Source organism: Crinia signifera, chromosome 4, assembly GCF_055691185.1.
Source record: "Crinia signifera chromosome 4, ASM5569118v1, whole genome shotgun sequence".
NCBI lineage: Eukaryota > Metazoa > Chordata > Amphibia > Anura > Myobatrachidae > Crinia > Crinia signifera.
Window position 1 is genome coordinate 9,435,992 of NC_139220.1, and position 26,442 is coordinate 9,462,433.

General features: G+C 48.4%; 1 protein-coding gene across 1 annotated transcript; it reads left to right on the plus strand.

Annotated features, from left to right (window-relative positions):
- The first annotated feature begins 205 nt into the window (after window positions 1–205).
- LOC146073653 (E3 ubiquitin/ISG15 ligase TRIM25-like) lies at window positions 206–2,398 on the plus strand. The gene has a single exon (XM_083181015.1). The coding sequence runs from the start codon at window positions 245–247 to the stop codon at window positions 1,823–1,825; it is 1,581 nt and encodes a 526-aa protein (XP_083037141.1). The 5' UTR covers window positions 206–244; the 3' UTR covers window positions 1,826–2,398.
- Window positions 2,399–26,442: the final 24,044 nt, after the last annotated feature.

Genomic DNA, 26,442 nt, shown 5'->3' on the forward strand with positions numbered 1-26,442 from the left:
TCTCTATCAGGGTCCTGTCTCCAAAATACGTATATTCTCTGTCCCTTTATTTATTATCTGTGTAACTGAGCCTGTAGCTATCACCAGAGTCCCAGCTCCCCCTCCCTCTGTGTGCAGAATGTGGAACACACCCACTGGTGTCTGAGTGACAGCTCCCCCTCCCCCTGTGTGCAGAACGTTGAACACACCCACTGGTTTCTGAGAGTCAAAAATTTACTTTCATTTCTGTCTCCTGCATCCAGCGATGGCATCTGCTGATCTGAGACAGGACCTGGTCTGTTCCATCTGCCTGAGCATTTATACAGATCCTGTAACCCTGAGATGTGGCCACAACTTCTGCCGGGTCTGTATTGATCGTGTGCTGGATACACAGGAGGATGCTGGAGTATATAGCTGTCCTGAGTGCAGAGCAGTGTGTCAGGAGCGTCCTGCACTGCAGAGGAACATAACGCTGTGTAACATAGTGGAGAGTTTCCGGTCTGCTCGGCCAGATCAGGAGGAGAAAGAGATCTTCTGCACTTACTGTGTGGACTCTCCTGTACCTGCTGCTAAGTCCTGTCTGATGTGTGAGGCTTTTCTGTGTGACAAACACCTGAGAGTACACAGCAAGTCAGCAAAACACGTCTTATGTGACCCCACCACTGCCCTGGGGAACAGGAAATGCTCCGTCCATAAGAAGGTCCTGGAGTATTACTGCACTGAGGATGAGGCCTGTATCTGTAAAGACTGCATGACTGGATCTGGATCCCATCAACAGCACCATGTGGAGTCTCTGGATGAGGCCTCTGAGAAAAAGAAGGAAAAACTAGAACTTATTCTGCAGAAACTGACCACAAAGAGAGCAGAAACTGAGAAAAGAGTCCAGAGACTGCAGGAGCGCAGGAGAGAGGATCAGGGAAAAGCAGCCGGTGTAACAGAGACAGTCACTGCCCTGTTTAGAGACCTCAGGAGACAGCTGGAAGACCTGGAGAAGAGAGTCCTGAGTGAGATCTCCAGGCAGGAACAGCGCGTTTCACTCTCAGTCTCTGATCTGATCCAGCAGCTGGAAATAAAGAAGGACGGGCTGTCCGGGAAGATGCGTCACATTGAGGAGCTGTGTAACATGTCTGACCCAGTGATTGTCCTACAGGAACCGGACACAGGGGACTTGTGTGACACTGAGGACACAGAGAGACACGATAACCAGGTCCGTGGTGCAGGAGGTCTGGATGTGGGACTCATCTCAGGGACATTACACACATTATCTGATATAATAACAGGGATAAATACAGGGATCTATGTGCAGCAACCTACAGACCTATTACTGGATGTAGCCACAGCTGGTGATTATATACAGATATCAGGTGACAGGAAATCTGCATCCAGGTCCGATATAAACCAGAATCACCCAGTAACACCAGAGAGATTTCAGTATCCTCAGGTAATAAGCACCAGGGGATTCTCCTCAGGGCGACATTACTGGGAGGTGGATGTCAGTAAGTCAGCGTGGTGGAAGGTGGGGATGTGTTATCCCAGTATAGACAGGAGAGGACGTCAGTCACATATTGGAGATAATAACAAGTCCTGGTGTCTGTGTAGGAGGTGGTATAATAATCGGTACTCAGTGATACATCATAGTACAGAGATCCAGTTACCTGACAATATCCCCTGTGACAGAGTGAGGATATACCTGGATTATGAGGCAGGACAGATCTCCTTTTATTCTCTGTGTGACCCCATCAGACACTTACACACCTTTAATGCCGCCCTCACTGAGCCCCTCCATGCTGCATTATGTGTAGAGAATGGTTGTATAACTATATGTGGGGGGAATAAGGAGAAATAATCCTTAGAGATCGTGTTGTCAGACCAGTGATGGTGAGTAACCATCGATAGTTATCCCTAATGTCCAGTCTGGATTTTTTGGTTTCATTATAAACATGTTTCTTCATCTCTGATCACTGGGCCTGATTCTGACAACAATATTTGTCCCGCTGACCCCCTCATATGCTCCTGCGGTGTCCATAAATCAGGGAAGCTAACTGTTGATGGTGGAATTACACATCTTTATTAATCCCTTCCATGTAGCCGGATCTCTCTGATATTGCACCCGTCATGGTGGCTGCCAGTTTCATATATAAAACAAAAATAACATTGTCATAATCTGGTTCTCTTACATGTATGTACAGTACTGGCCGGTCACCGTCTGGGTGGAGGTACCGCACCTCCTGGCTGTTCCTTCAGCCCCGGAAGCCATGCTAGTCTATGTAATAGTATGTTTGGAAGATCAATTTAACATTTTCCTGCATTCAAAATGCCCCTGGCGTCCTCCTGGGGAAAGAGCGCTATATAAATAAAATGATTTGTTCTTTTGGTGTTTAAAGATTTGAAATGGGATTTTTCTTAAATAAAATATACATTGCAGACATATTGCCAAACGTTCGCCATTCTCTTAGCCTTGTGTTCGCCAATGGGATGCCTGTTTTATCTTTTGCACCACCTGTTAATTTAAATCTGCATTGCGGCGACTGATAACGATATGGATATTATCGCGCATATCGACTAATGGGTGCGCACTATATAGTTAGAGATAAACGCTCCTGCAGGACATTGATGACCCCCTCCGTCATCTGTACATGACGCTCAATCCTGACTTCATTGTTTTCCTGGATGTGGTCACTGAACGATATCATAACGTTATCGGTCAGTGGGGGTTATTCTGGCTCATTCGCAAGGCTGGCGCCGCCCATTCGCAGGGGCGACTCGCTCACAGTAACATCCATTCGCAGGCCAGGGGGGAATCTCCCACATCTTTCGATGGTCACCGACTCTCAAGTCACTTACATATGCGTGCACGCTGGGAAGGAAATGGGCGGGCCGCTGACATCCGGTGATTAGCATGAGAATGCCCAGCGTTCTCATCGGAACGCCCATGAAACACTGGGCGTTCCCATATGCTAATGAGGCAACCGCTGTCCTGGGAGCGTGCACCCGACGAACAGTCTGTTCGCTGTGGGTGCATGCACATGCGCAGTACAAAACATCGGCCCCCGTGGGAACGCAGCCCTGCTGGGTACGGACCAGAATAAGGGCCAGCGTGTATGCACTATATCGTTTGTCAGGGAGGACAGGCAGCGCAAGGGAACATCGTTAGCGATATCGTTACTGAATGCGATTGCATAATGTGTACTCGGCTTTAGACCCTCCGATACATCACACAGAAAGTTACGATAATTAAAAGATTAGCAGGGGGATAATTGCGTATTATGACCCAAATCCCAGTTTGTATAGTTCACACATAAATCACATAGGTGTTCATAACGAGTATTATATTAAACAAAGTATTAATAAATCCCAATAACATCTTTAAAACAGGTTCTGGCATTTGGATCTGTAGCATGAACCAGAATCAGATTTATCAACAACTATATATAATCTGTGGCCCTGGGGAAATTAGTGTCCTATGTACCACAACTTGTAGGCACTGGGTCATCTGTACACGTGCCGGAGGCCCACATGCAAGTGTATATATATAAATATACAGTGGTCGAAGTGGGGCGGTATGGGATGGTATGTCATACCGTCACCTTTCCTCCACAGACCCAGAAATGCCTTTTTTTAACACTAATCAGTTTTCAGGGGCTATCTGTACTGCAGGAGGCAGGGGATTGGCCATCCTGCTTAACTGACAAGCCTCTGATGAGAGTGTCCCCTCCCCTCCCGGCTCTCACGTGTGTGTGCTCTGTGCTGCCTGTCTGCGGTCTTCGTCGTCCATGGCATGAGTCGTGTGGTGGCTCTCCAGTCCACCTCTGGGCTTGTCCCCCGCCTGGTGGATGATACCCCGGCTGCTGCTGGATTGCCAGTAAGTTCCCTGCCGCCAGCCAGCCAGCTGCTCCCCTCTCCCTGCACTCGCCATTTAGTAAGTTCCCTGCCGCCGCCCAGTCAGCCAGCCAGCCGCTCCCCTCTCCCCCTCTCTGCACTCGCCATGCAGAAAGTTCGCTACCGCTGCCCAGCCAGCCGCTCCCCCTCCCTGTACTCGCCATGCAGTAAGTTCCCTGCCACCGCCAAGCCAGCTGCTCCCCCTGCCCTGGACTTCAATTTACTTTATCCCTCCTGCCCTGGATTTACTTTATAAAGCCGCCGCCTAACCCCATAAACCAGCATAGCAGGCAGTGTGCTGGTCTGTACTACACAGCATTGTGCCTGCCACCACTACCACCGTTCGCTCTGCCACACCCAGCCCCTCCCGTTTGTGCTGCCAGCCTGCTGTGGTCCCTGCTCTGTTCCCGCTTCTTTATCCGCCCGCACCTGCCTGAAGCGATGCTGCCAAGTTAGTGATGGTACCGCTGCAGCCTTAACTTCCATGTCACTGACTCTGCCATCCTCTATCCATTCCATCCTACTCGCTCCTCACCTTCCCTGCTGTAGTTCACTCTCTCTGTGTCTCTCTCTCTCTGTGTCTCTCTCCCTCTCTGTCTCTCTCTGTGTCTGTCTCTCTCTGTGTCTCTGTCTCTCTCTGTGTCTCTGTCTCTCTCTGTGTTTCTGTCTCCCTCTGTCTCTCCCTCTCTGTCTCTCTCTCTCCCTGTCTCTCTCCCTCTGTCTCTCTCCCTCTCTGTCTGTCTCTGTGTCTCTCCCTCTCTCCCTCTGTCTCTCTCCCTCTGTCTCTCTCCCTCTGTCTCTCCCTCTGTCACCCCCTTCTTCCTGTCCTTTCTGTCTCCCACTATTCCTCCTCCTCCACCCCGCTCCCACTATTCCTCCTCCTCTCCCACTATAAATCATTTTTTGCAGTGATGGACTGATATCCTAATTTTTGGTAATCTGGATATGTGGTACACTGCACTTGACCGCTCCCCTTTGATTGACCACGCCCCCTTTTCTGGAGCGCGCACGCCTTCGCATAAATCATACCTTTAATTTTCCATACCCCCACTTTAAAATTGCCACTTCGAGCACTGTATATATATATATATATATATATATAAAAACAATCTGGACCTCGTCTTGCGCTAAAGAGTTTTACTATTAGCTGCTACTCCGATAAGACTCCCCTGTTAGTGTGAGTCTGGCAACAAGTACAAGAAAAAGAATTTATCGGAGAGCGCTTGACTTAGTACCACCTAGTCACTCTTGTAGTAATTTACTGAATAAAGCAACAATCACATTTATATACGTGGAATCCGTTCAAGATAAAAGTTCTTTATTGAAAGATAAAGAACTTTTATCTTGAACGGATTCCACGTATTATTCGGGAAAGGGACAAAGAACTGTCAATATAAATGTGATTGTTGCTTTATTCAGTAAATTATTACAAGAGTGACTAGGTGGTACTAAGTCAAGCGCTCTCCGATAAATTCTTTTTCTTATATGGTACTCTTTACTTAGAAGGGCGCCCATCTCGGCCATTGAATGCACTAAAAAATCAGGTGCGATGCGACAGACGAGATGCCCGAGATTTCCCATAGGGAACAATGTTAAATGTCTCAATTGACCCGATTTTCCTGTTCAATGCCTCAATTGACCCAATTTTTCCATAGGAAACAATGTTAAATGGGCCACAGAGGCCAAATAGGCACCCTGAAGTGAATAATGGCCACCCGAATTGTTAACGCCACCCCACGATCAACGTCAACCCGAAGCGTGGCGAGCGCAGCGAGCCCGCGAGGGGCGGCGGTACGCGTCCTACGACCTTTTCATACCCCCACTATCCACGTCGGCGTGGAGTTGAGAATAGAAAGTGTGGCGAGCGCAGCGAGCCACCGAGCCCGAAGCGTGGCGAGCGGACGCGGATACCTTCACAGGTATCCGCGTTCCCTCGCGGGCTTCACAGCTGTCCGCGTGCGCTCGCCACGCTTGGGGCTCGGTGGCTCGCTGCGCTCGCCACACTTTCTATTCTCAACTCCACGCCGACGTGGATAGTGGGGGTATGAAAAGGTCGTAGGACGCGTACCGCCGCCCCTCGCGGGCTCGCTGCGCTCGCCACGCATCGGGTTGACGTTGATCGTGGGGTGGCGTTAACAATTCGGGTGGCCATTATACACTTCAGGGTGCCTATTTGGCCTCTGTGGCCCATTTAACATTGTTTCCTATGGAAAAATCGGGTCAATTGAGGCATTGAACAGGAAAATTGGGTCAATTGAGACATTTAACATTGTTCCCTATGGGAAATCTCGGGCATCTCGTCGGTTGATCGCACCCGATTTTTTAGTGCATTCAATGCCCGAGATGCCCGAGATTTTTTACTAACGATGCCCACGATCAAAATCGTGGGCGCCCTTCTAAGTAAAGAGTACCCTTATATATATATATATTTATATATATTTATATACCACTCCAGAAGCAGGCACCCACAGACTTGTATGCAGAAAACAGGACTCAATACATTGAGATTAATAGCAAGCTTTCGGGCTTTATTCAGCCCTTCGCCAGGCAGCACACGGTGCGGATATATCAGCTAGCGACCCGCTACCACAGCTCGCGGCGTGCATGCCTGCAGTCACTTCCGGGTAGGACAATCCCAGGGTTCTCTGCGTGGCTGTAACACCCAATGCGGTGCTGGAAAGCGAAGACATAAACACATCTATTAAAACTAAAATAATGCAGACATTACACAAAACAGAACAATAAATACAAACAATACTGTGCCCGAATATAAATACATTAATTACAAAGCAGGATAAATATATGTCTCTGTACACACCTAGGGCAGAATATATAACCAGCAAGTCTATCTTCATCAGAGAAACACATTTAAATGAAGATGATTATTTAAACCTTTAGGTTTTACAGTATCGAGGATGTGAATCCATTTATACACACACACACACACACGTGTGTTCTCTTACATCCTTCCTGAGATATGCCTGCGTGGTGGGGAGCGGGTGTTTGAGTGCCCCCCGCTATGCCTTTGAAGTGAAAGGAAGCTGGTGTGCGCATGCTCCCAGTGGGACCAAGCAGTGATGCGAACGAGCAGGGTGTTCCACACTCCATGTGCGTTGTAGCCAAGCTGCCAGAAGATGCTATACACAGCAACAAGGTAGCAGGACACAGGCGGGTATAGGATTTGCTCTATTGAGACACACATCCAGACACACAGCGGGTAAAGAAGAACGCACTCACCAGGACGTCTTTAACTGTGAGTAAAAAAATTTTCATTTCTTACATGGGTCACTGCGACATGCTTAGGTCATGTGTCAAGGTTTCGGCCGTGCATAGGCGCCCATTCTCAAGACACCACCACAGTATCGCCACCAACAAGCAATTCTATCTACTGAAGCTCACCCCAGCTGATGATATAGGGGTATTCCTTTGCACATTTGCACGCACAGACACGCGGTTGGGATGGCGTGCAGAGGAATGGTCTGACAGGCTGGCTCCCTGTTTAACCGGGAAAGCCCAGCGAATGTTTGATATGACTGTGGCGGAGGCACGCTCCTATCCTAACCTAAAATAGGCTATACTGGACAGGATTGGAGTGACAGGGCCCAGCAAGGCCCACAAGTTCCATGACTGGCGGCTGGAGGGCTCTGAGCCTCCCAGATGGCAGCTAGCCAAACTAGCCTGGCTGGCAGGGGCCTGGCTGCAGCCAGACAGGGCCGGCGCCACCACTAGGCAGGACTAGGCATTTGCCTAGGGCACCGGCCATTGGAGGGCGGTACTGAGCCGCCGAGGTACCATAGAGAGGTACCAGAAAGCAGGGAGCGGGGAGCAGGTGAGTCTGTAATCCTCCCTCTCCCCGACCCCCATTAATCAACAATGGCCCCTCGCGCCGCCCGCTGCCCGCTGAGGGGATTTCAGCAATAGCGCCCGCACACAGCCCACCCCGTGCCGCATCACAGTATCGCCCCCCCCCCCGCACCCCCCGTGCCGCAGTATCGTCCGCACCCTCTCCCCCCCCCCCTCGGCGGGCAGCGCGGGGGGTTTTGCCTGGGGCGGGCGGGGGGCTTGCACAGCCCTGCAGCCAGATAAAAACTCTGCAGTGAGGATTGTGGAGATAGTTGCACTGGACCAGGCTATGTGGATGTTAGACCGCTTTGTCACACGCAGCCGCGGCGGTGCGCGGCGGGCTTACTACTCACCCGTTCGCGCCCGCCGTCGGCTAGCGTGTAGTGGTCTCCAGGTCAGCGGCAGCAGGCAGTGGCAGTCTGGTGGGCAGCAGGCAGCGTGGGACGCCAGCAAGTGTAGCGGTATGTGCTGTAGGGGCGCCGGGAGGCCGGCGCCGCCATCTTGATTAAGGGCAAATAGCAGATTGGTCCTTGTCTGAGGTTTCCGCCCATACTGACCTGACAGCCAATGGCAGCCGCCCTCTAGGGATATAGGGGATCTGCCTAGGCCTGTTCAGTGTCAGTACAAAGAGTCTCCAGAGGCGTTCACAGCTCCCAGCTGACTCCGGCTCTCTGACTCACCTCTCCTGACTTGGTGCCTTGCTTCAGTGCTCTGTGTTGGTCTCGATTCAGCTTAACCCCATCGCTGCCAGATCTCTCCACAGTCTGGTCTCTGCCTGCATCCCTGAGCTTCCTGGCCTAAGTTCTTCAAGTCGTCTGCTTCCAAGCAACTTCCCATTCTTCTGTCATCATCCATCTTCTTTCAGTCTTCAAGGATCCCTCATTACCATCGAGTGCATTCTCTTTCCGGATTTCTTCATTTCCCAAGAACCCAACCTGCAGTTCGCAGTGCTTGAACTGTCATTGTTTAAATGAACTTTTTCTTCTTTACAAAGTGCCGTGCCGGCTCAATTCTTATTACTGCTAAACTGCCACTTAACAAAGTATTCAAGCGTGTATTGTTCTATTTATGAATTCTATTATTAAACCTGCACGATTTAATCCTTCCTCCTCTGGTCCGTCTCCGGTTGCTACACACCACACGACTTCATCCAGCCCTTCAGTTGTGACAGTTTGTACTGACCCGATGGAGTCGGGTGAAGAACAGGCTTCCATGGCGGACGCACTTCACAGCATCATGGCTCGTCTGGAGCAAGTGGAGGCTACCCAACGTCAAGTGGCTCAATTCCTTCAGGTCTTGGCTTCGCCTCCGGTGGCTTCCTCAGTTTCTGTGGCTCCAGCTCCAGAGGTTCCAGTCCCTGTTCCTACACCTGGACCAATAGTTCCTCATCACATGCAATTACCAACCCCCAGCAAATATGATGGTTCTCCGAAAGGATGCCGTGGGTTTCTGAACCAATGCGATGTGCATTTCACCTTACAGTCTTCTCACTTTCCTACTTCCAAGGCAAAGGTGGCTTATATTGTGTCTCTCCTAGCAGGGTCAGCTTTGGACTGGGTGTCCCCTCTCTGGGAACGTGCTGATCCCCTGCTCAATGACTATGAAGCTTTTATTACCTCTTTCCGTCACATCTTCGACGAACCTGGCAGAGTGTCGTCTGCCGCTACTGAGATCCTGAGAATTCGCCAGGGTAGTCGCTCAGTGGGACAATATGCTGTGCAGTTCCAGACTCTGGCTTCGGAACTAAAGTGGAACGAAGAGGCTCTCGTCTCCGCCTTCTGGAATGGGCTGGCAGGTCGTATCAAGGACGAATTAACTACCCATGACTCTCCTGCTACTTTGGCTGAACTCATCTCCTTGTGCAACAAAGTAGATCTACGGATGCAGGAGCGTCAACTAGAGAGAAATCGCTCCGACCGTCTCCGCCCTCGTCTCACCACCAACGCTGTTCCTGTTCCTAGACCTGGGTCCTCCACAACCACACCACCAGACGAACCCATGCAGATCAACCGCTCTCGGCTTTCCTTTGAAGAAAAATCCCGTAGACGTCGTGAGAATCTTTGCATGTACTGCGGTTCTTCCGCTCATCTGTTGTCTTCCTGCCCACTGCGTCCGGGAAACGACCGCTCCTAACCTCCCCGAGGGAGGCCAGGTTAGGAGTTCTGCTTTCATCTCCCTCTTCAACTGTGCCCACCATTCCTGTTACTCTTGTGTGCCCTCAGGGAAAAATCAAGGTCCAGGCTCTACTAGATTCCGGAGCAGCCGGGAACTTCCTTTCTTCCTCTTTCGTTCTTCAACATTCCTTGACGGTGCAACCTTTGGCCCATCCGTTGGCTCTCACTGCAGTAGATGGGAGTCGCATCAGCAGCGGGCAAATCACCCTTCAAACCGATCCAGTGACAGTTCTCGTCGGTGCCTTACATCAAGAGACTCTAGAATTTTTTGTCCTTCCTCAGTCCTCACACCAGGTAGTCCTGGGCCTACCATGGCTTACTAAGCACAACCCTCATATTGATTGGACCAGTATGGAGATCACAGCCTGGGGTACGAACTGCCTAACTACTTGCATGCCTCGTGTCATTCCACTCCATCAAACTAATCCTCAAGAAGTAGGAGGTTCCAGTCTTTCATCTTCACCAGCTCCACCCTTGTCGTTACCCACACCATATCTTTCTTTTTCTGACGTCTTCAGCAAAGGAGGTGCCGATACCCTGCCGCCTCATCGTTCCTGGGACTGTCCGATAGAGTTGATACCTGGGAAGTTCCCACCGCGGGGCCGCATCTACCCCTTGTCTCTGCCAGAGACCAAAGTCATGTCTGACTACATTCGAGAGAACTTGGATAAGGGGTTCATTCGCCCGTCCACTTCGCCAGCCGGAGCGGGGTTTTTCTTTGTGAAAAAAAAAGATGGAACCCTCCGCCCGTGTATCGACTACAGGGGCCTGAACGATATCACGATCAAGAACCGCTATCCTTTGCCTCTGATCACCGAATTATTCGATAAAATCCGAGGGGCTTCCATCTTTACTAAACTGGATTTAAGAGGGGCGTACAACTTGATCCGTATACGATCTGGAGATGAGTGGAAGACGGCGTTCAACACCCGAGACGGCCACTATGAATACCTGGTGATGCCCTTTGGTCTTTGCAACGCTCCAGCCGTCTTCCAACAATTTGTAAATGACATATTTCGAGATTTATTGTATCATTCCATTGTGGTGTATCTCGATGACATTCTTATCTTCTCATCGAACCTCCATCTCCATCGGCAAACAGTAGCTGAGGTCTTGCGGCGCCTTCGCCAAAATAAATTATTCTGCAAGCTAGACAAGTGCGTCTTTGAGGTTACCTCCATTCCATTCCTTGGCCACATCCTCTCCAGCACTGGGATAGAGATGGATCCAGAGAAAGTAAGAGCCATCTTAGACTGGACAGCGCCCACCACGCTCAAAGGCATCCAGAGGTTCCTGGGCTTTTCAAATTACTATCGTCGTTTCATTCGGAACTTCTCCACCCTTGCTGCACCTCTTACTGCCCTAACCCGTAAGGGTTCTGATCCAAGTCAGTGGTCACCTGAAGCCTCTCAAGCCTTCCAACAACTAAAGGATGCTTTTGTCTCCGCCCCAATCCTTCTCCAGCCAAACCTCGACAAACCCTTTATTCTTGAGGTGGACGCATCCTCAGAGGGGGTAGGGGCAATCTTGTCACAGAGAGGGGAGGACCAGGTGCTTCATCCCTGTGCCTTCTTTTCCAAGAAGTTTCTTCCAGCGGAGAAGAATTACCCCATTGGAGAGCAGGAGTTACTGGCAGTCAAATCAGCGTTGGAGGAGTGGCGGTACCTCCTGGAGGGGGCACGACATAAAATTACGGTGTACTCCGACCATAAGAACCTCTCATTCCTCAAGCAGGCCCAATGTCTTACAGCTCGTCAAGCCCGCTGGGCCATGTTCTTCGAACGCTTTGATTTTCAAATCAAATTCAGACCCGGGACGATGAATGCCAAGGCCGATGCCCTTTCACGCTCTTTTGAAACTTCCGCTGATCTTGAGACTCCTCCTCGACCCATCCTCGATCCTCTGGTCTTTGCTCAAGTAACAGTCCAGCCTTCACCGCCACCAGGCAAGACCTTCGTTCCTCTCAATCTCCGGAAGAGAGTGCTGTCCTGGGCACACGCTTCCCGTTTCGCAGGGCATACCGGGGCACAGAAGACCTTAATGTTCCTATTGCGGTCATACTGGTGGCCTACCATCCGTCGCGATGTAAACTCCTTTGTCGCTTCCTGTGTAAAGTGCACTCAGCATAAGTCCTCTAGAACGTCTCCTGTCGGTCCTCTTCTACCTCTAGCCATACCAACAGAACCATGGTCCCACCTGTCTATGGACTTTATCTGCGAACTTCCTCCCTCCAAAGGGCATACAGTAATTTGGGTGGTGGTCGACCGCTTTTCAAAGATGGTGCACTTCTTCCCATTGAAAGGTCTTCCATCTGCTCCAGTGTTGGCTCAGCTCTTCATTTCCACCATCTTCAAACTCCATGGGTTGCCCAAAGAGATCATTTCTGACCGTGGCGTGCAGTTCGTCGCAAAGTTTTGGAGGGCTCTCTGTTCTGCTGTACAAGTCAAGCTCAAGTTCTCCACTGCTTTCCACCCACAAACCAACGGGCAGACAGAACGAGTCAACCAAGACTTGGAGGCCTTCATTCGTTTGTTCGTCTCTTCCTCTCAAGACGACTGGGTAGACCTTCTGCCTTGGGCGGAATTTGCGCACAACAATTCTTATCATTCTTCCTCCGGCACCACTCCCTTTTTCACTGTCTTTGGCAAGCATCCCCGATCTCCGGAGTTCTCAGATCTATCATTGTCCGAAGTCCCTGCAGCTGCTTTTTCCCTACAACGGTTTGCAAAGATCTGGTCAGACGTCCATACAGCTCTCCTCAAAGCATCCGCTCGATATAAAAGGATGGCGGACAGGAAAAGAAGAGCAGCTCCTAAGTTGAAGGTTGGAGATCGAGTATGGCTGTCTACCCGCCATATACGCCTTCGGTTACCGTCCATGAAGCTGGCTCCTCGGTTCATCGGGCCGTACCCAATCACTCAGGTGATTAATCCGGTGGCCTACAGACTACAGCTCCCTCCTTCCTTAAAAATATCAAATTCGTTCCATGTGTCTCTTCTGAAACCTTTGCGTTTGAACTTATATCAGAAGAAGGTGCCTAAACCGCCCAAGATTGGCTCGGAAAGAGAAACAGAGTTCGAGGTGAGGCGCATTATCGACTCACGTTGCCGCAATACCCATCTTCAGTATCTGGTAGAGTGGCTTGGATTCGGTCCTGAAGAGAATTCTTGGGTTGATGCTGCAGATCTTCATGCTCCTCGTCTGGTGAGACAGTTCTTTCAAAGAAATCCACACAAGGTGCGTAGGTGCCCTGGGGTCACCCAGAAAGGGGGGGGTACTGTCACACGCAGCCGCGGCGGTGCGCGGCGGGCTTACTACTCACCCGTTCGCGCCCGCCGTCGGCTAGCGTGTAGTGGTCTCCAGGTCAGCGGCAGCAGGCAGTGGCAGTCTGGTGGGCAGCAGGCAGCGTGGGACGCCAGCAAGTGTAGCGGTATGTGCTGTAGGGGCGCCGGGAGGCCGGCGCCGCCATCTTGATTAAGGGCAAATAGCAGATTGGTCCTTGTCTGAGGTTTCCGCCCATACTGACCTGACAGCCAATGGCAGCCGCCCTCTAGGGATATAGGGGATCTGCCTAGGCCTGTTCAGTGTCAGTACAAAGAGTCTCCAGAGGCGTTCACAGCTCCCAGCTGACTCCGGCTCTCTGACTCACCTCTCCTGACTTGGTGCCTTGCTTCAGTGCTCTGTGTTGGTCTCGATTCAGCTTAACCCCATCGCTGCCAGATCTCTCCACAGTCTGGTCTCTGCCTGCATCCCTGAGCTTCCTGGCCTAAGTTCTTCAAGTCGTCTGCTTCCAAGCAACTTCCCATTCTTCTGTCATCATCCATCTTCTTTCAGTCTTCAAGGATCCCTCATTACCATCGAGTGCATTCTCTTTCCGGATTTCTTCATTTCCCAAGAACCCAACCTGCAGTTCGCAGTGCTTGAACTGTCATTGTTTAAATGAACTTTTTCTTCTTTACAAAGTGCCGTGCCGGCTCAATTCTTATTACTGCTAAACTGCCACTTAACAAAGTATTCAAGCGTGTATTGTTCTATTTATGAATTCTATTATTAAACCTGCACGATTTAATCCTTCCTCCTCTGGTCCGTCTCCGGTTGCTACACACCACACGACTTCATCCAGCCCTTCAGTTGTGACACGCTTGGTGCAGCAGTGGTCCCTTCAGGCGGATCCCCCAGACATTTGAGGAGTTGGCGGTGGTGATTTATCGGCACCTGAAGCTGGGAAAGCTTAATAAAGTTAGGTCCGGATACGTGCCAATACCGAAGCCCAGATCTCGGTTGCAGTGAGGGAAAAAAATGGCTTGGCCGTTGGTCAGCATTGCAGCTGCGGGTGTATCCCAAGCAGAGTCCTCCCTGTTATGGGTGCTGGTGCAGTTGGAAGGCAGAGAGATCAGGGCCCCGTTGGATACCAGCAGTGAACTCACCATTGTTGCAGCCAACGTGGTACCTCCAGAAGCTGACAGGTCCAGCCTTGACCGTTCAAGGTCGATCATTAAAGTTGGTAGCGGTGGTGACCTCCAGACCACCTTACCTGCTGATCCTAGGCCATGACTTTCCATTATTGCAGGAGCTGGTTACCTGGCATGACACCAACAAACCATCAGCCACTGATGCAACTCAGAGGCCAGAGACTACCAAAGTTTGGCATCTGGGAGATATGATACCAGTATATGAAGAAGAAGAAAAGATTTGCGCTATGGATGCACACCTAGGAAGATATCATTTAAAAAAAAAATTACAAATTGGTGCTTTATTAATTATTCCATTAAAATATAAGGGGGAGCTTTATCCGTGTTCGTTTAATTTATAGGTATATAGGTGTGTATATAGATTTAAAAATAGACCTTTGGTTCTAAGGGCCGCATTTATCAAGGGAATACTTACCCAAAAAATGCGAAAAACGGCCATTAACGTAAAATTTCAGTATCCCACAAATGTATCAAATGACCATCGCGTTCATTATCGCAAAAAGCAGGGCACAGTTATCGCATTTGGACTGTTTTCGGAGTTCCTATGTTTATAATGGGAACTGCGATGTTTGCAAATGTATCAAGATCCGAAAGTATTTTGCTTTTGGATCTTGTACCTCAAAGGTATCGCAATGCTGAAGCCGTGTTAACATAGAAAAGGTGCCGACCCCTCCCCGCCGCACTGCTCACCCGCTTGCTGTCTCTTCTCCCGGAAATTTGTTATTAAGCAACATCATCTAGGAGTGCCAGTGGACCAGGGCCCTGTTACCTGCAATAAACAAATTGGTTCACCTATTATAACAAGGAGCCCGGGCTTCCAGAAACTCTAAAAGTCTGCTGGAATACAGCCACAACAACAGAACCGGTGTTCACACGGCAGGTACAGGGAGGTCTCCCCCATTTGTTTTTTTCCCCCCTCCTTCTATCTTAATTCCAAGAGAGGGGTGTCAAATATTTTTATAAAAACAAAAAAAAAATTTTATTCATTTTTATTGTGTTTGGCCAGACAAATCTAAAAGGACATTTACCTCATCAACCATAAGGGTAGTCATTAACCCTCCCCACCCCTAAGTGGGACAAACAGAACATTCATATCCAATTTATGTGGAATTTACTATATTAGATTTTGTCTGCAATAATTGTGCTTTTATTGTATTGTGTTATTCATCTCTGGCCAGTGTATATATAATATATTTTTTTTAGCATATTAAACATTTGGGTACTTGTGTACTAGCACGGCGCCCATCGCATCGCATACCATTTGGCATGCGATGGTATGCGATGCGACGCGATATCGGCCGATGTTGTACAATGGCATACAATTTTAAAATTGTATGCCATTGTATATGGCATCCAATGCCATACAATGCGATGACATGCGATTATAAATTGTATAAGCACCCTAATGGGTGCTTAAAATGCTTAAATGCACCCCCATGCCACCCCCCAAGTATAAACGTGAACCCAAAGCGTGGCGAGCGCAGCGAGCCGGCGAGGGGCGGCGGTACGCGTCCTACGACCTTTTCATACCCCCACTATCCACGTCGGCGTGGAGTTGAGAATAGAAAGTGTGGCGAGCGCAGCGAGCCACCGAGCCCGAAGCGTTGCGAGCGCAGCGTGCCCAGCGAGGGGACGCGGATACCTTCACAGGTATCAGAGTCCCCTCGTGGGCTTCACAGGTATCCGCGTCCCCTCGCGGGCTTCACAGGTATCCGTGTCCCCTCGCCACGCTTCGGGCTCGGTGGCTCGCTGTGCTCGCCGCATTTTCTATTCTCAACTCCACGCCGACGTGGATAGTGGGGGTATGAAAAGGTCGTAGGACGCGTACCGCCGCCCCTCGCTGCGCTCGCCACGCTTCGGGTTAACGTTTATACTTGGGGGGTGGCATGGGAGTGCATTTAAGCATTTTAAGCACCCATTAGGGTGCTTATACAATTTATAATCCCATGTCATCCCATTGTATGGCATTGTATGCCATATTCAATGGCATACAATTTTAAAATTGTATGCCATTGTACAACATCGGCCGGTATCGCGTCGCATCGCATCGCGTGTATGGCATGCGATGCGATTACGACATCGTGCGACTCATTATCGGGGCGCCGTGCTAGTACACAAGTACCAACATTTGTATAAATTGAGATATATATTGTTTCCAGCGCGTTTTATGTTTTCTTTTTGTTCTTCTCCCGGCAACTGCTGCATGGACTCTCCTGGCTCCAAGGACTGTCCAAGCATAAAAAAATGTATGGTGGAAGGTCCGCACTGCTGCAGTGGCGGACGGGGACCCCACTGGTGTGCTGTACGGTGGGGGGTCAGCAGGCCTGCGCTGCTGCGGTGGGGGAGGTGAACCAGCTGCCTCCGGGGTCCTGACTGTCAGGCAGCAGCTCTGACCTCCCACCATACAGGACCCTGACAGGAGCAGCTAGTTACACAGCAGGAGCCAGCAGCACATCCTCTCTCTGCTCCCTCCATGCACATGACTTGCTGCATGCACATTCATTGGCCTGATGAAAAGGGGGAGTGTCCAGGGGAGTGTAATGCTTCGCCTTTGCAGGAAGCTGCTGATCGCTGGGTGAGACTTTTTAGGCCCACGCTCCCCCTGCCCACTTCCTTTAATACATTCAGGTGAAGTAGCAGAACATCGCAATGCGATGTTAATGCAATGTTCAGCGATGTTATCGTCAGTTTATTGATAAATGCGGCCCTTAATCTTTGTATCACTGTTAGCTACACTGTAATAATATAACTATTCCTCCTTTATAGTTTTGAATAATACAGTTTCAAATACATAGCATACAGCCCAAAAGGATATCTGTTGTATTATTCATACATTTGGATACATTTTCATGGAGGTTATTGTTACTGTTTATTTTGTAACAATTTCTTTACACAGAATGTTCAGTTCTTATGGCCATTCAGATATAAGCCGCATCTCTCTTATTATGGAGATCGCTTACAGTGGGGTTGTTCTAGATGTTTCGATGGCACTTATGTTGGAATTTCTGTTGGTGCTTTATTTACGGAATAGCAATAGTCCCATATCAGTTTTAATTAGGTTATTATATATAATTTATGGTGTGTTTTCTGCAGGTTATGCTGTCATTGATGTTGGTATTGTATCTCTGCAGGCTATCTCGCCGATTCTGGTCACTCTCTACACAGTGTTCAAATAGTTAGGAATTCAGCATGTCGTTTCTATGCTGTCTTCCAATATATTGAGGGAGATAGTTCCTACACTGTATTGGTGGTGATCTGCTGACCTCCTGTGGTCAGATTACACTTGCATATATATTTAACCTTTTATAGAATAGAAGAATACAATAGAATCAACATTATTGGCCATGGATGCTTGCGCACACTAGGAATTTTTTGTGGATTTACAGTGCAGCATCAAGCAGGGATGAAGGGGGAGTGAAGGCATTACATACATTACATTAAGACATTACATGTGGGGAACACATGCCTGCCGAGCTGCACAGCGCCTAGACAGCCATCAGCGGCGCCACTGGTCGCTGCAACAGCCAGGTAAGTAACAATATAAGCAGGGACAGTACAGTTATCATATAGGGAGCACATACCCGCCAAGCTGCACAGCGCCTAGGCAGCCATCAGCAGCGCCACTGGTCATTGCAGCAGCCAGGTAGGTAACAATATAAGCAGGGACAGTACAGTTATCACACAGGGAACACATACCTGCCGAGCTGCACAGCACCTAGGCAGCCATCAGCAGCGCCACTGGTCACTGCAGCAGCCAGGTAGGTAACAATATAAGCAGGGACAGTACAGTTATCACATAGGGAGCACATACCCGCCAAGCTGAACAGCGCCTAGGCAGCCATCAGCGGCACCACTGGTCGCTGCAACAGCCAGAAAGGTAACAATATAAGAAGGGACAGTACAGTTATCATACAGGGAACACATACCTGCCGAGCTGCACAGCGCCTAGGCAGCCATCAGCGGCACCACTGGTCGCTGCAACAGCCAGAAAGGTAACAATATAAGCAGGGACAGTACAGTTATCATACAGGGAACACATACCTGCCGAGCTGCACAGCGCCTAGGCAGCTATCAGCGGTGCCACTGGTCGCCGAAACAGCCAGGTAGGTAACAATACAAGCAGAGACAGTACAGTTATCACACAGGGAACATATTTGGCTGAGCTGCACAGCACCTAGGCAGCCATCAGCGGCACCATCTAGATCATGCTGCTCAAAGGCAGCAGTAATAATATTATTTTTTATTTATGTAGCACTTTTCTTCCAAAGCTGACACACCCTGCCAGCTTGTTGCTGGCAGGGTGTGCAACTAGTGATGGTACAGCATGCAGGCTTTGCAAACAGTGGTTACTGAGGTACATGGTACAAATCATTGTAAAGAAACATTAAACAAAGAAAGTAATACAAAGCTTTCATCAGCTTAGAGGCTAAAGGGGTTATTCTGGTTCACTCCTTCTGACAAAATCCTTCCCAGATGGACAAAACCATGTGCACTGCAGGTGGGGTAGATGCAACATGTGCAGAGAGAATCAGACCTGGTAAGGTTTTACTTCAAAGTGAGATCTATACTGCTGTGTAAAAATAAAGCAGCCAGTATTTACCCTGCACAGAAACAAAATAACTCACCCAAATCTAATTCTCTCTGCACACCCCACATCTGCCCCCCTTTTATTGCATAACCTCTATCCGCATTGATGGCTGATTGTCCTCTTCTGTATAGGTTTAATTTCTATTCCCAATATGGGGGTTTCTTCTTCCCTTGGGAGGGTATCCCTTTGTTAAGCACCGTTTGGATGACACTTATATTAGAATTTCTATAGGTGCTTTATTTGCAGTATAGCAATAGTCCTATGTAAGTTTTCAATTAGGTTATTATTTATGCTGTTGTTTCTCTGCAGGTTAAGCTGCCACTTATTCTGATCTTATGTTTCTGTAGGCTCACTGAGGGGCCCATTTATCAAGTAACATTTGCGGCTAAATCCCCGAAAACACCAGTTTTCGGGGGTTAACCGCAAATATTATGTATCACCGAAATGTATTAAAGGGGGACCGCAGCAGGAATCTCCGATCCCTGCTGCGATCCCCCCCTGCACCGCCGCCGGCCGCATCCCCTATAGGTTTCTATGGGGGATGCGAAGCTGCCCGATGTATCAACATCGGGCAGCCCGGCATCGCACCCCTGGGCTATCGCCATTCTGATATGGCGATAGCCCATTGTAGCCTATGACTACACATCGCACTGCCCGAGCAGGGCAGTGTGGTCAGAGAGGTCGGCGGGGGTCAGCGCATACCCCCCGGCTTCCGGGTCAGGGCTTCGCAGGGACGGGCTCCTTTCGGAGCCCTGTCCCTGCGTCCCTATATTAATACATCTCGGAGGTATCAGATGATACCGCAATGCGATGAACGGCGATGTCATCACGCCGGCATCGCAATATAATGATAAATGCGCCCCTAATTCAGGTCACTCTTTGCACAGTGTTAAAGTAGTTAGGAATTCAGCATGCCATTTCTATGCTGTCTTCTAATGCATTCAGGGAGATAGTTCCTACGCTGTATTTGTGGTGATCTGCTGACCTCCTGTGGCCAGTGGTCAAAATTACACTTGCATATATATTTTGAACCTTTCATAGCCTCTATCCGTATTGATGGCTAATTGCTCTCTTCTCGATAGGGTTAATTGATATTCCCAATATGGGGGGTTCTCCTTCCCATGGGAGGATATCCCTTTGTTAAGCACCGTTGCCCTTAGAGTTATTACATGTGAGCTTTTACAGTTTATGTCATACACATCTGGTTACGATAACAGTATTGACAAAGAAGAACAAAGGCCTATTGTTCTTCTTTGTCAATACTGTTATTTTTAAACAAGATTCAAATCAAATAGTGTGCGGATTACTACCCTCCCTCCCCCTGTCTCCCCTCTGAGATATGCTGCCAGTCCTGAACCACCCCAAGAGACTGAGTCTGAGGCCCAATGGAACCCAGTTGGCGAAAAGATATCACTACAGGACTTTGGGAAAGATCAACACGATGATATCAATTTGGTACACGCCTTTGAGAGTGTTAAAGTGGTTAATGGCAGGGTAATTGATGCATTACCATCACGGCGTGTACCCTACTTTGTTTTGAAAAATGATTTGCTATATCATGTTGCTACTGTACAAGGGAAAAGGGTAGATCAGCTCTTAGTTCCCTGAAAACTGGAGCGGTTGGTATTAGAAGCCGCACATAGGCATTTGTGGGGTGGCCATCTGGGGAAGAAAACACTCCAACGCATCCAGCTAAGGTTCTTTTGGCCCAGCATCTATGCTTCCACTAAGAGGTATTGTCAGGAATGCCCAGTGTGCCAGAGGACAGACCCACGACCAGAGTTTAGGGTTCCACTGGTATCCCTCCCTATCATTTCTGTGCCTTTTGAGTGGATTGGTTTGGATCTGATACGGCCAGTGAAAAAATCTGTTCGAGGGCACCAATACATATTGGTGGTAGTTGATTATGCCACCAGGTACCCAGAGGCTATACCTCTGTGCAATATGAAATTTGGAACCATTGCCAAACAGCTATTAACCATGTATACCCACTTAGGGTTACTGAAAGAGGTCTTAACGGACCAAGGTACTTTTTTGTCTGGACTCATGAAGGATTTATGCCGGTGCTAAAAGTAGACATGATTACTACCTCAGCGTACCACCCGCAAACAGATGGCCTGGTAGAAAGATTTAATATGATAAAGAGGGCAGTGCCTCAAGAAAAAACAGATTGGGATCTGCTCCTACCTTACTTGATGTTTGCCCCAAACCTCTACAGCATAAGTTATAAAGTAGATAATATTAAACAATATTAAACAATGTGACAAGACCATGTGTGTGGCATGTAGGTGATGTGTGCAAAAAGAACTTTGATAAGCAAGGTTCGACAAGAATATGTAACATGTAACCATCACATGTGTGTGTATATGACAAGCTGTCCTCAAGGGGCAGTATGTGTCCTTGCTAAACATTTAGTGCTTCATGATCACCGGAGCCTGTGTGTGACATGGTCTTGTCACATTGTTTAATATTGTTTAATATTATCTACTTTATAACTTATCATGATGGGAACATTAGCAGCAACAGACGCTAGTGACACTGTCATTTTTGTGAACAATAAAGTTTGTTGTATTCATTCACAGGTCTCGCCCACCTCTGGTGTGCGTTCCACCGACCAGTATGTATTTAATGCACTAGTTTTATGTTTGAGGCAATTATCATGATGACGGGAAATGTCCCGAAACGCCGTTGATATGCGCCAATAAACATTAAGTTTGGTGAAGTCCCTGGAGTGACACGTTCTTCTATTCATATGTTGGAGCTCGCTGTGGCTTTTACGTGAGCACCCGGGCAAATAGAGCTCAGCCACCCCCTGTGGGCAGTGGAGTGCCAGACCTCTTTGTTGGCTATATATATATATATATATATATATATATATATATATATATATATATATACACACAGACAAACAGCGTTTGGACTGGCACTCTCTCCACACAGGTACTTGGCTGCGTGCCACTGGAACTTATAAATAAGATCAAATGAACAACAAAGGAAAATATGTGCTTTTTAAAAAAACATATATTTTATTAGAACTCTTATGCGTTCTTTTCTTCTGTGGTCCCTCCATCCTTTTTCATGTAGATCATCCTATTATAAAACTATTATAATAAACATTTTATAAATTAATGTTGATAAATTCTTTTAGTTTGTATGTAATGTCATTATGTGATGAATATACTGTAAAGAAAATTTCTGTATATTGCATTTTTTAGATTGTAAACAAAACCCCTGATGAAGTCTCTGAGGGAGACGAAACGCGTCGGGTATTAATTGATGCTATCTGAAAATAAAAATATTCTTCAGAAAAGAAGCCACAAGCGTATTTCTTTATATATATATATATATATATATATATATATATATATATATATATATATATATATATATATAGACAGCACTTACCCCCCTCTTTCTGGAGAAGGATAGGGAATGAAGTTGAAGAAAAGTAGTTTTAAAGTACAAAAATGGTTGCACAGAATGATAGCTGCATACCTGACAGCTGTTTCAGGCAGTTTTCATCAGAGGTGCAGTTGAAACAGCTGTCAGGTATACAGCTGTCATTCTGTGCAACCATGTTTGTACAATAAAACTACTTTTCTTCAACTTCATTCCGTGTGCCGGTCCCTATCCTTCTCCAGAAAGAGGGGGGTAAGTGCTTTCTGTTTTACTATTTATGTTCCTGGCACCGAAGCCCATTGTTTCCATTAAGTGTGCCATCCTGCGAACCAAACTATATATATGTATATATATATATATATATATATATATATATATATATATATATATATATATACACATATATATATAGAAGAAATATGAAGCCAGCACATCCAGGAAGCGTTTTCAATGCAAGATTTTATATAGAAAAAGTCCAAGCAAATGACAAGGGGTATCCATGGAAAACAGGCAGTACATCCAATGCAAACAGGTACTTGATACAGGAAGCTGTTACATCATGGAGATCCTCAGCCAGTCCATTCATGCCCGACGGCCGTTTCGGTAGTCTCTAACCGTCCTCAGGAGCATAAATGAACTGTCTGGCTGACCTGGTATATATGCCGTACATAATTAGCAAAAGAATGCCAACACCTGCCTACCTGAACATCGAGGGCGGGAGCACGTCAGTGTGAGCCAATGTATGATACATGGAGCCTCTGTTAGCGTGATGCTGGCGCCGTGCAGGATTACAGCAGACGCCGTTCACTGCACACGTCTCAAGCTTCCGCATCAGGCTCACCATTGATGACGTCATCACACGCAAGCTTACGTCTGGTAGGGAACTACCCCCACTATAGACGCGCGTTGGCATGGAGTCATAACAATGGCCCTTATTCTGATTGATGCGGACTTTACCGCGTTCTTACGGATTGCGTCTTTACGGCGTCTGCGCATGCGTGGAGAACGCAACGCGCATGTGCCACGCCTTGACTCGGTACCAGTTCGGACAAAGACCGTCCAGAACTGTTCACCGCTATCATTCGGGAAATAGGGGCGTATTATGGGCGTCATGCGGAATGACACATGGGCGTAGTTTCAAAGTGGGCAAAACGGGGCGGAAACATGGGCGGACACGGGGGAGTACACTTATGTTGGGGGGCGTACATTCGGAAACCACTCCGAATGCACGCGATCAAAAAGGGCAGAAATGTGCGGTGTCCACAAGTGTACTATTGCTTTGCGGACACCACTCGTTCATGCGGTAGGCGAACGTACGCCTAATGACTACAACCATTAACACCTGAACCCAATAGAATCTACTCCTTTACTCATTACTCACTAATAGGCCGCTTGTCAGTGCTTTAATTGAAACCATTGCTGCTTCAAGGAAACCTTAGTAATCCCCCACATATGCTGTACTTGTCCCACACTTAAAAACTGCTAACAATGGACATGACTGAATATTAATACTATCAATACACATGTGTATTCGACATGTACTCATGAAACCACACATTTTGGGTAAAGTAAACACATTTATTTATATTCATGTCACACTCAATGCCAGTGTGATGCAAAGACCATAAAATAATACATACAAACAATAAACAACATGGCAGGAATGCTGCAAAATAAATAATAATACAAAACATATATAATTGCACACAGATGGACTCCAGCACCTCCTATGTGCCACTGCACATGCAGCCAGTGGGAAATGAGGAGGCTGCTGGCCCTTCTACAGCAGGGCAAGCTGCACCTGACCATTCAACAGCAGGGCACCCTACACCTGGCCCTTCTGCAGCAGGCCAACCTGCAGCTGGCTCATATGCACCATCAGCAGAATTGTTTGGAACACAACCGGGGACTTCACAAGATAGTACCATGGCCATCACTTCAAGTACAGCTGACAGTAATGGCAGGCAAAAGAGGGCAACAGGGGAACCAACCACTAAGGACATATGAAGCAAGGGCTCATCTGGTTACCCTGAGCACGTGATTGGACACAAGAAGCTGACACACACAGCACAATGGCAGATTTGGGAACACATAACGGCGGAGATTAATGCAGCCACAAGTTCATTTCCGACCACGTTTGGCCTTGGTAGGCTCCTTGGCCTGTGCAGCAGCTCTTCGGGGACGGCCAGATGCTGGGGCAGGTGGAGCAGATGATGTGGAGGGGTTGGCTGGTCTACCCCTCCTGCCAGCAGGGAGTGTTTCCGGTGGTAATGCACCAGAAACGGATGACATTAGGACCCTGTTGCTGGTAATCAGCTCCACCATAAGCTCATTATGGTGGAGGAGGAGATCATTTTGGCGGGTGGCTTGCTCGGCCAGCACCTGAGCACTTGCAGCCATGGCCTGATGTGACTCAGCCATGGCCTGCATGCTCGCAGCCATGGACTGCTGGGTGCTGACCAAGCTCGCCAGGATCTCCTCGGTCCTACGCATCCGTTCTGATGCCAAGTCTCCCTGCTGGTTGATGTCCCCAAGCACCTGGGCCAAGGCGGCCAAATCGGCTTGGCCCGATGCCTGCTGCTGCACAGGCCTACCTCTGGGGCCAGGTGGCACGGACTCCTCCACCTCCTGAGCAGAGTCCTCACCAAGCGGTGGGGTGTCTGTGGGAAAAGATAAACACAATTAGGAGACATTCTACGATAATTACTTGCACAAGTTTATGGCATGACCAATATTTACCTTCCAGAAAAGACGCAAACACTTCAGCTGGGGCCTCGCTATCCATCGTGCTCACCCCCCTGATCTCCTCAACTGAGATACAGCTCTCCGCCATCTCCTCCAGGGGGGTGAGCTCTAGCCCTGATGGCATGGGGCCGGCCCCAGATGTCTGGCTGTGTTCCCACCGCTTGGTCATTTTCCTCTTCAGGTTGGTTTTGAAGTCCTGCCACCTGCAATGTAAGTTGACATATTAATACATGTCACTCCCAATGTTAGCTGTTGCAGCCATTGCTCTGTGCTACATATTACAACATGTGATTAATGTCCCATATATAATATTACATGCAACTATGATATCAACCGTTACAATACACATTCACAATCACCCTACTCTAACTCTCAAGGAAATAACATGGCAATAATGTATGTGTATCGTAACAACCTCATGTGCCATTTGCAAAATGCATATAAGCATCAATTCAATCATTACTTGGCTATTACTGGCCACATGTATCACAAAACAACTTGCCTCTTCTTCACATGGTCCGTCTCACGAACTTGTGGCGCAACTGCATTAATCTCTGCCGTTATCTGTTCCCAAATCTTCCATCGGCGTGTGTGTGTCAGCTTCTCGGATGGACACTCTATCCAATCACGTGCTCGGGGAACCAGGATGGCAAGCTCCTGTGCTTCATATGCCTTATTTCTTGTAGTTGGTTCCTCTGTTGCCCTGGCTCGCCCCTTGCCACGTCCCTGGCCACGCCCCCTGGCACCAGTCGCTGCACTTGAAGTGCTGGCCATGCTACTACCTTGTGAAGTCCCCGGTTGTGTTCCAACCAATTCTGCTGATGGTGCATATGAGCCAGCTGCAGGTTGGCCTGCTGCAGAAGGGCCAGGTGTAGGTTGCCCTGCTGTAGAATGCTCAGGTGCAGCTTGCCCTGCTGTAGAAGGGCCAGCAGCCTCCTCATTACCCACTGGCCGCATGTGCAGTGGCACATAGGTGGTGCTGGAGTCCAGCTGGTCAAATAGTTGCTGCAGATCTGGGTCCACCTCTGGTTGTGATCCAGACATGTTAGCAACAACATTGTCACCTTCTAATACACCTTTATATACTGTTTGTGTATCCTGTTTGGCGGACATCAGCGGCAGCTGCGTTCCGTGCGTGTGCGTACGTCGCTGTTTTTTCGCGCCGCATACGGTTGCGGAAATTCCATTGTGTAAAACCTGGCGAAAGTTCTACATGAAATACTGGTCACCAATGCTAACATTGCATAGAATCTTCTGATAAACCTGTGACTATTGCACAATACACATGCTATTTGCTAGCATGACATGACATTTGAATTATGACTACTGTGGTATTGTGGCGTTTTATTGCAAGCTAAAAGTA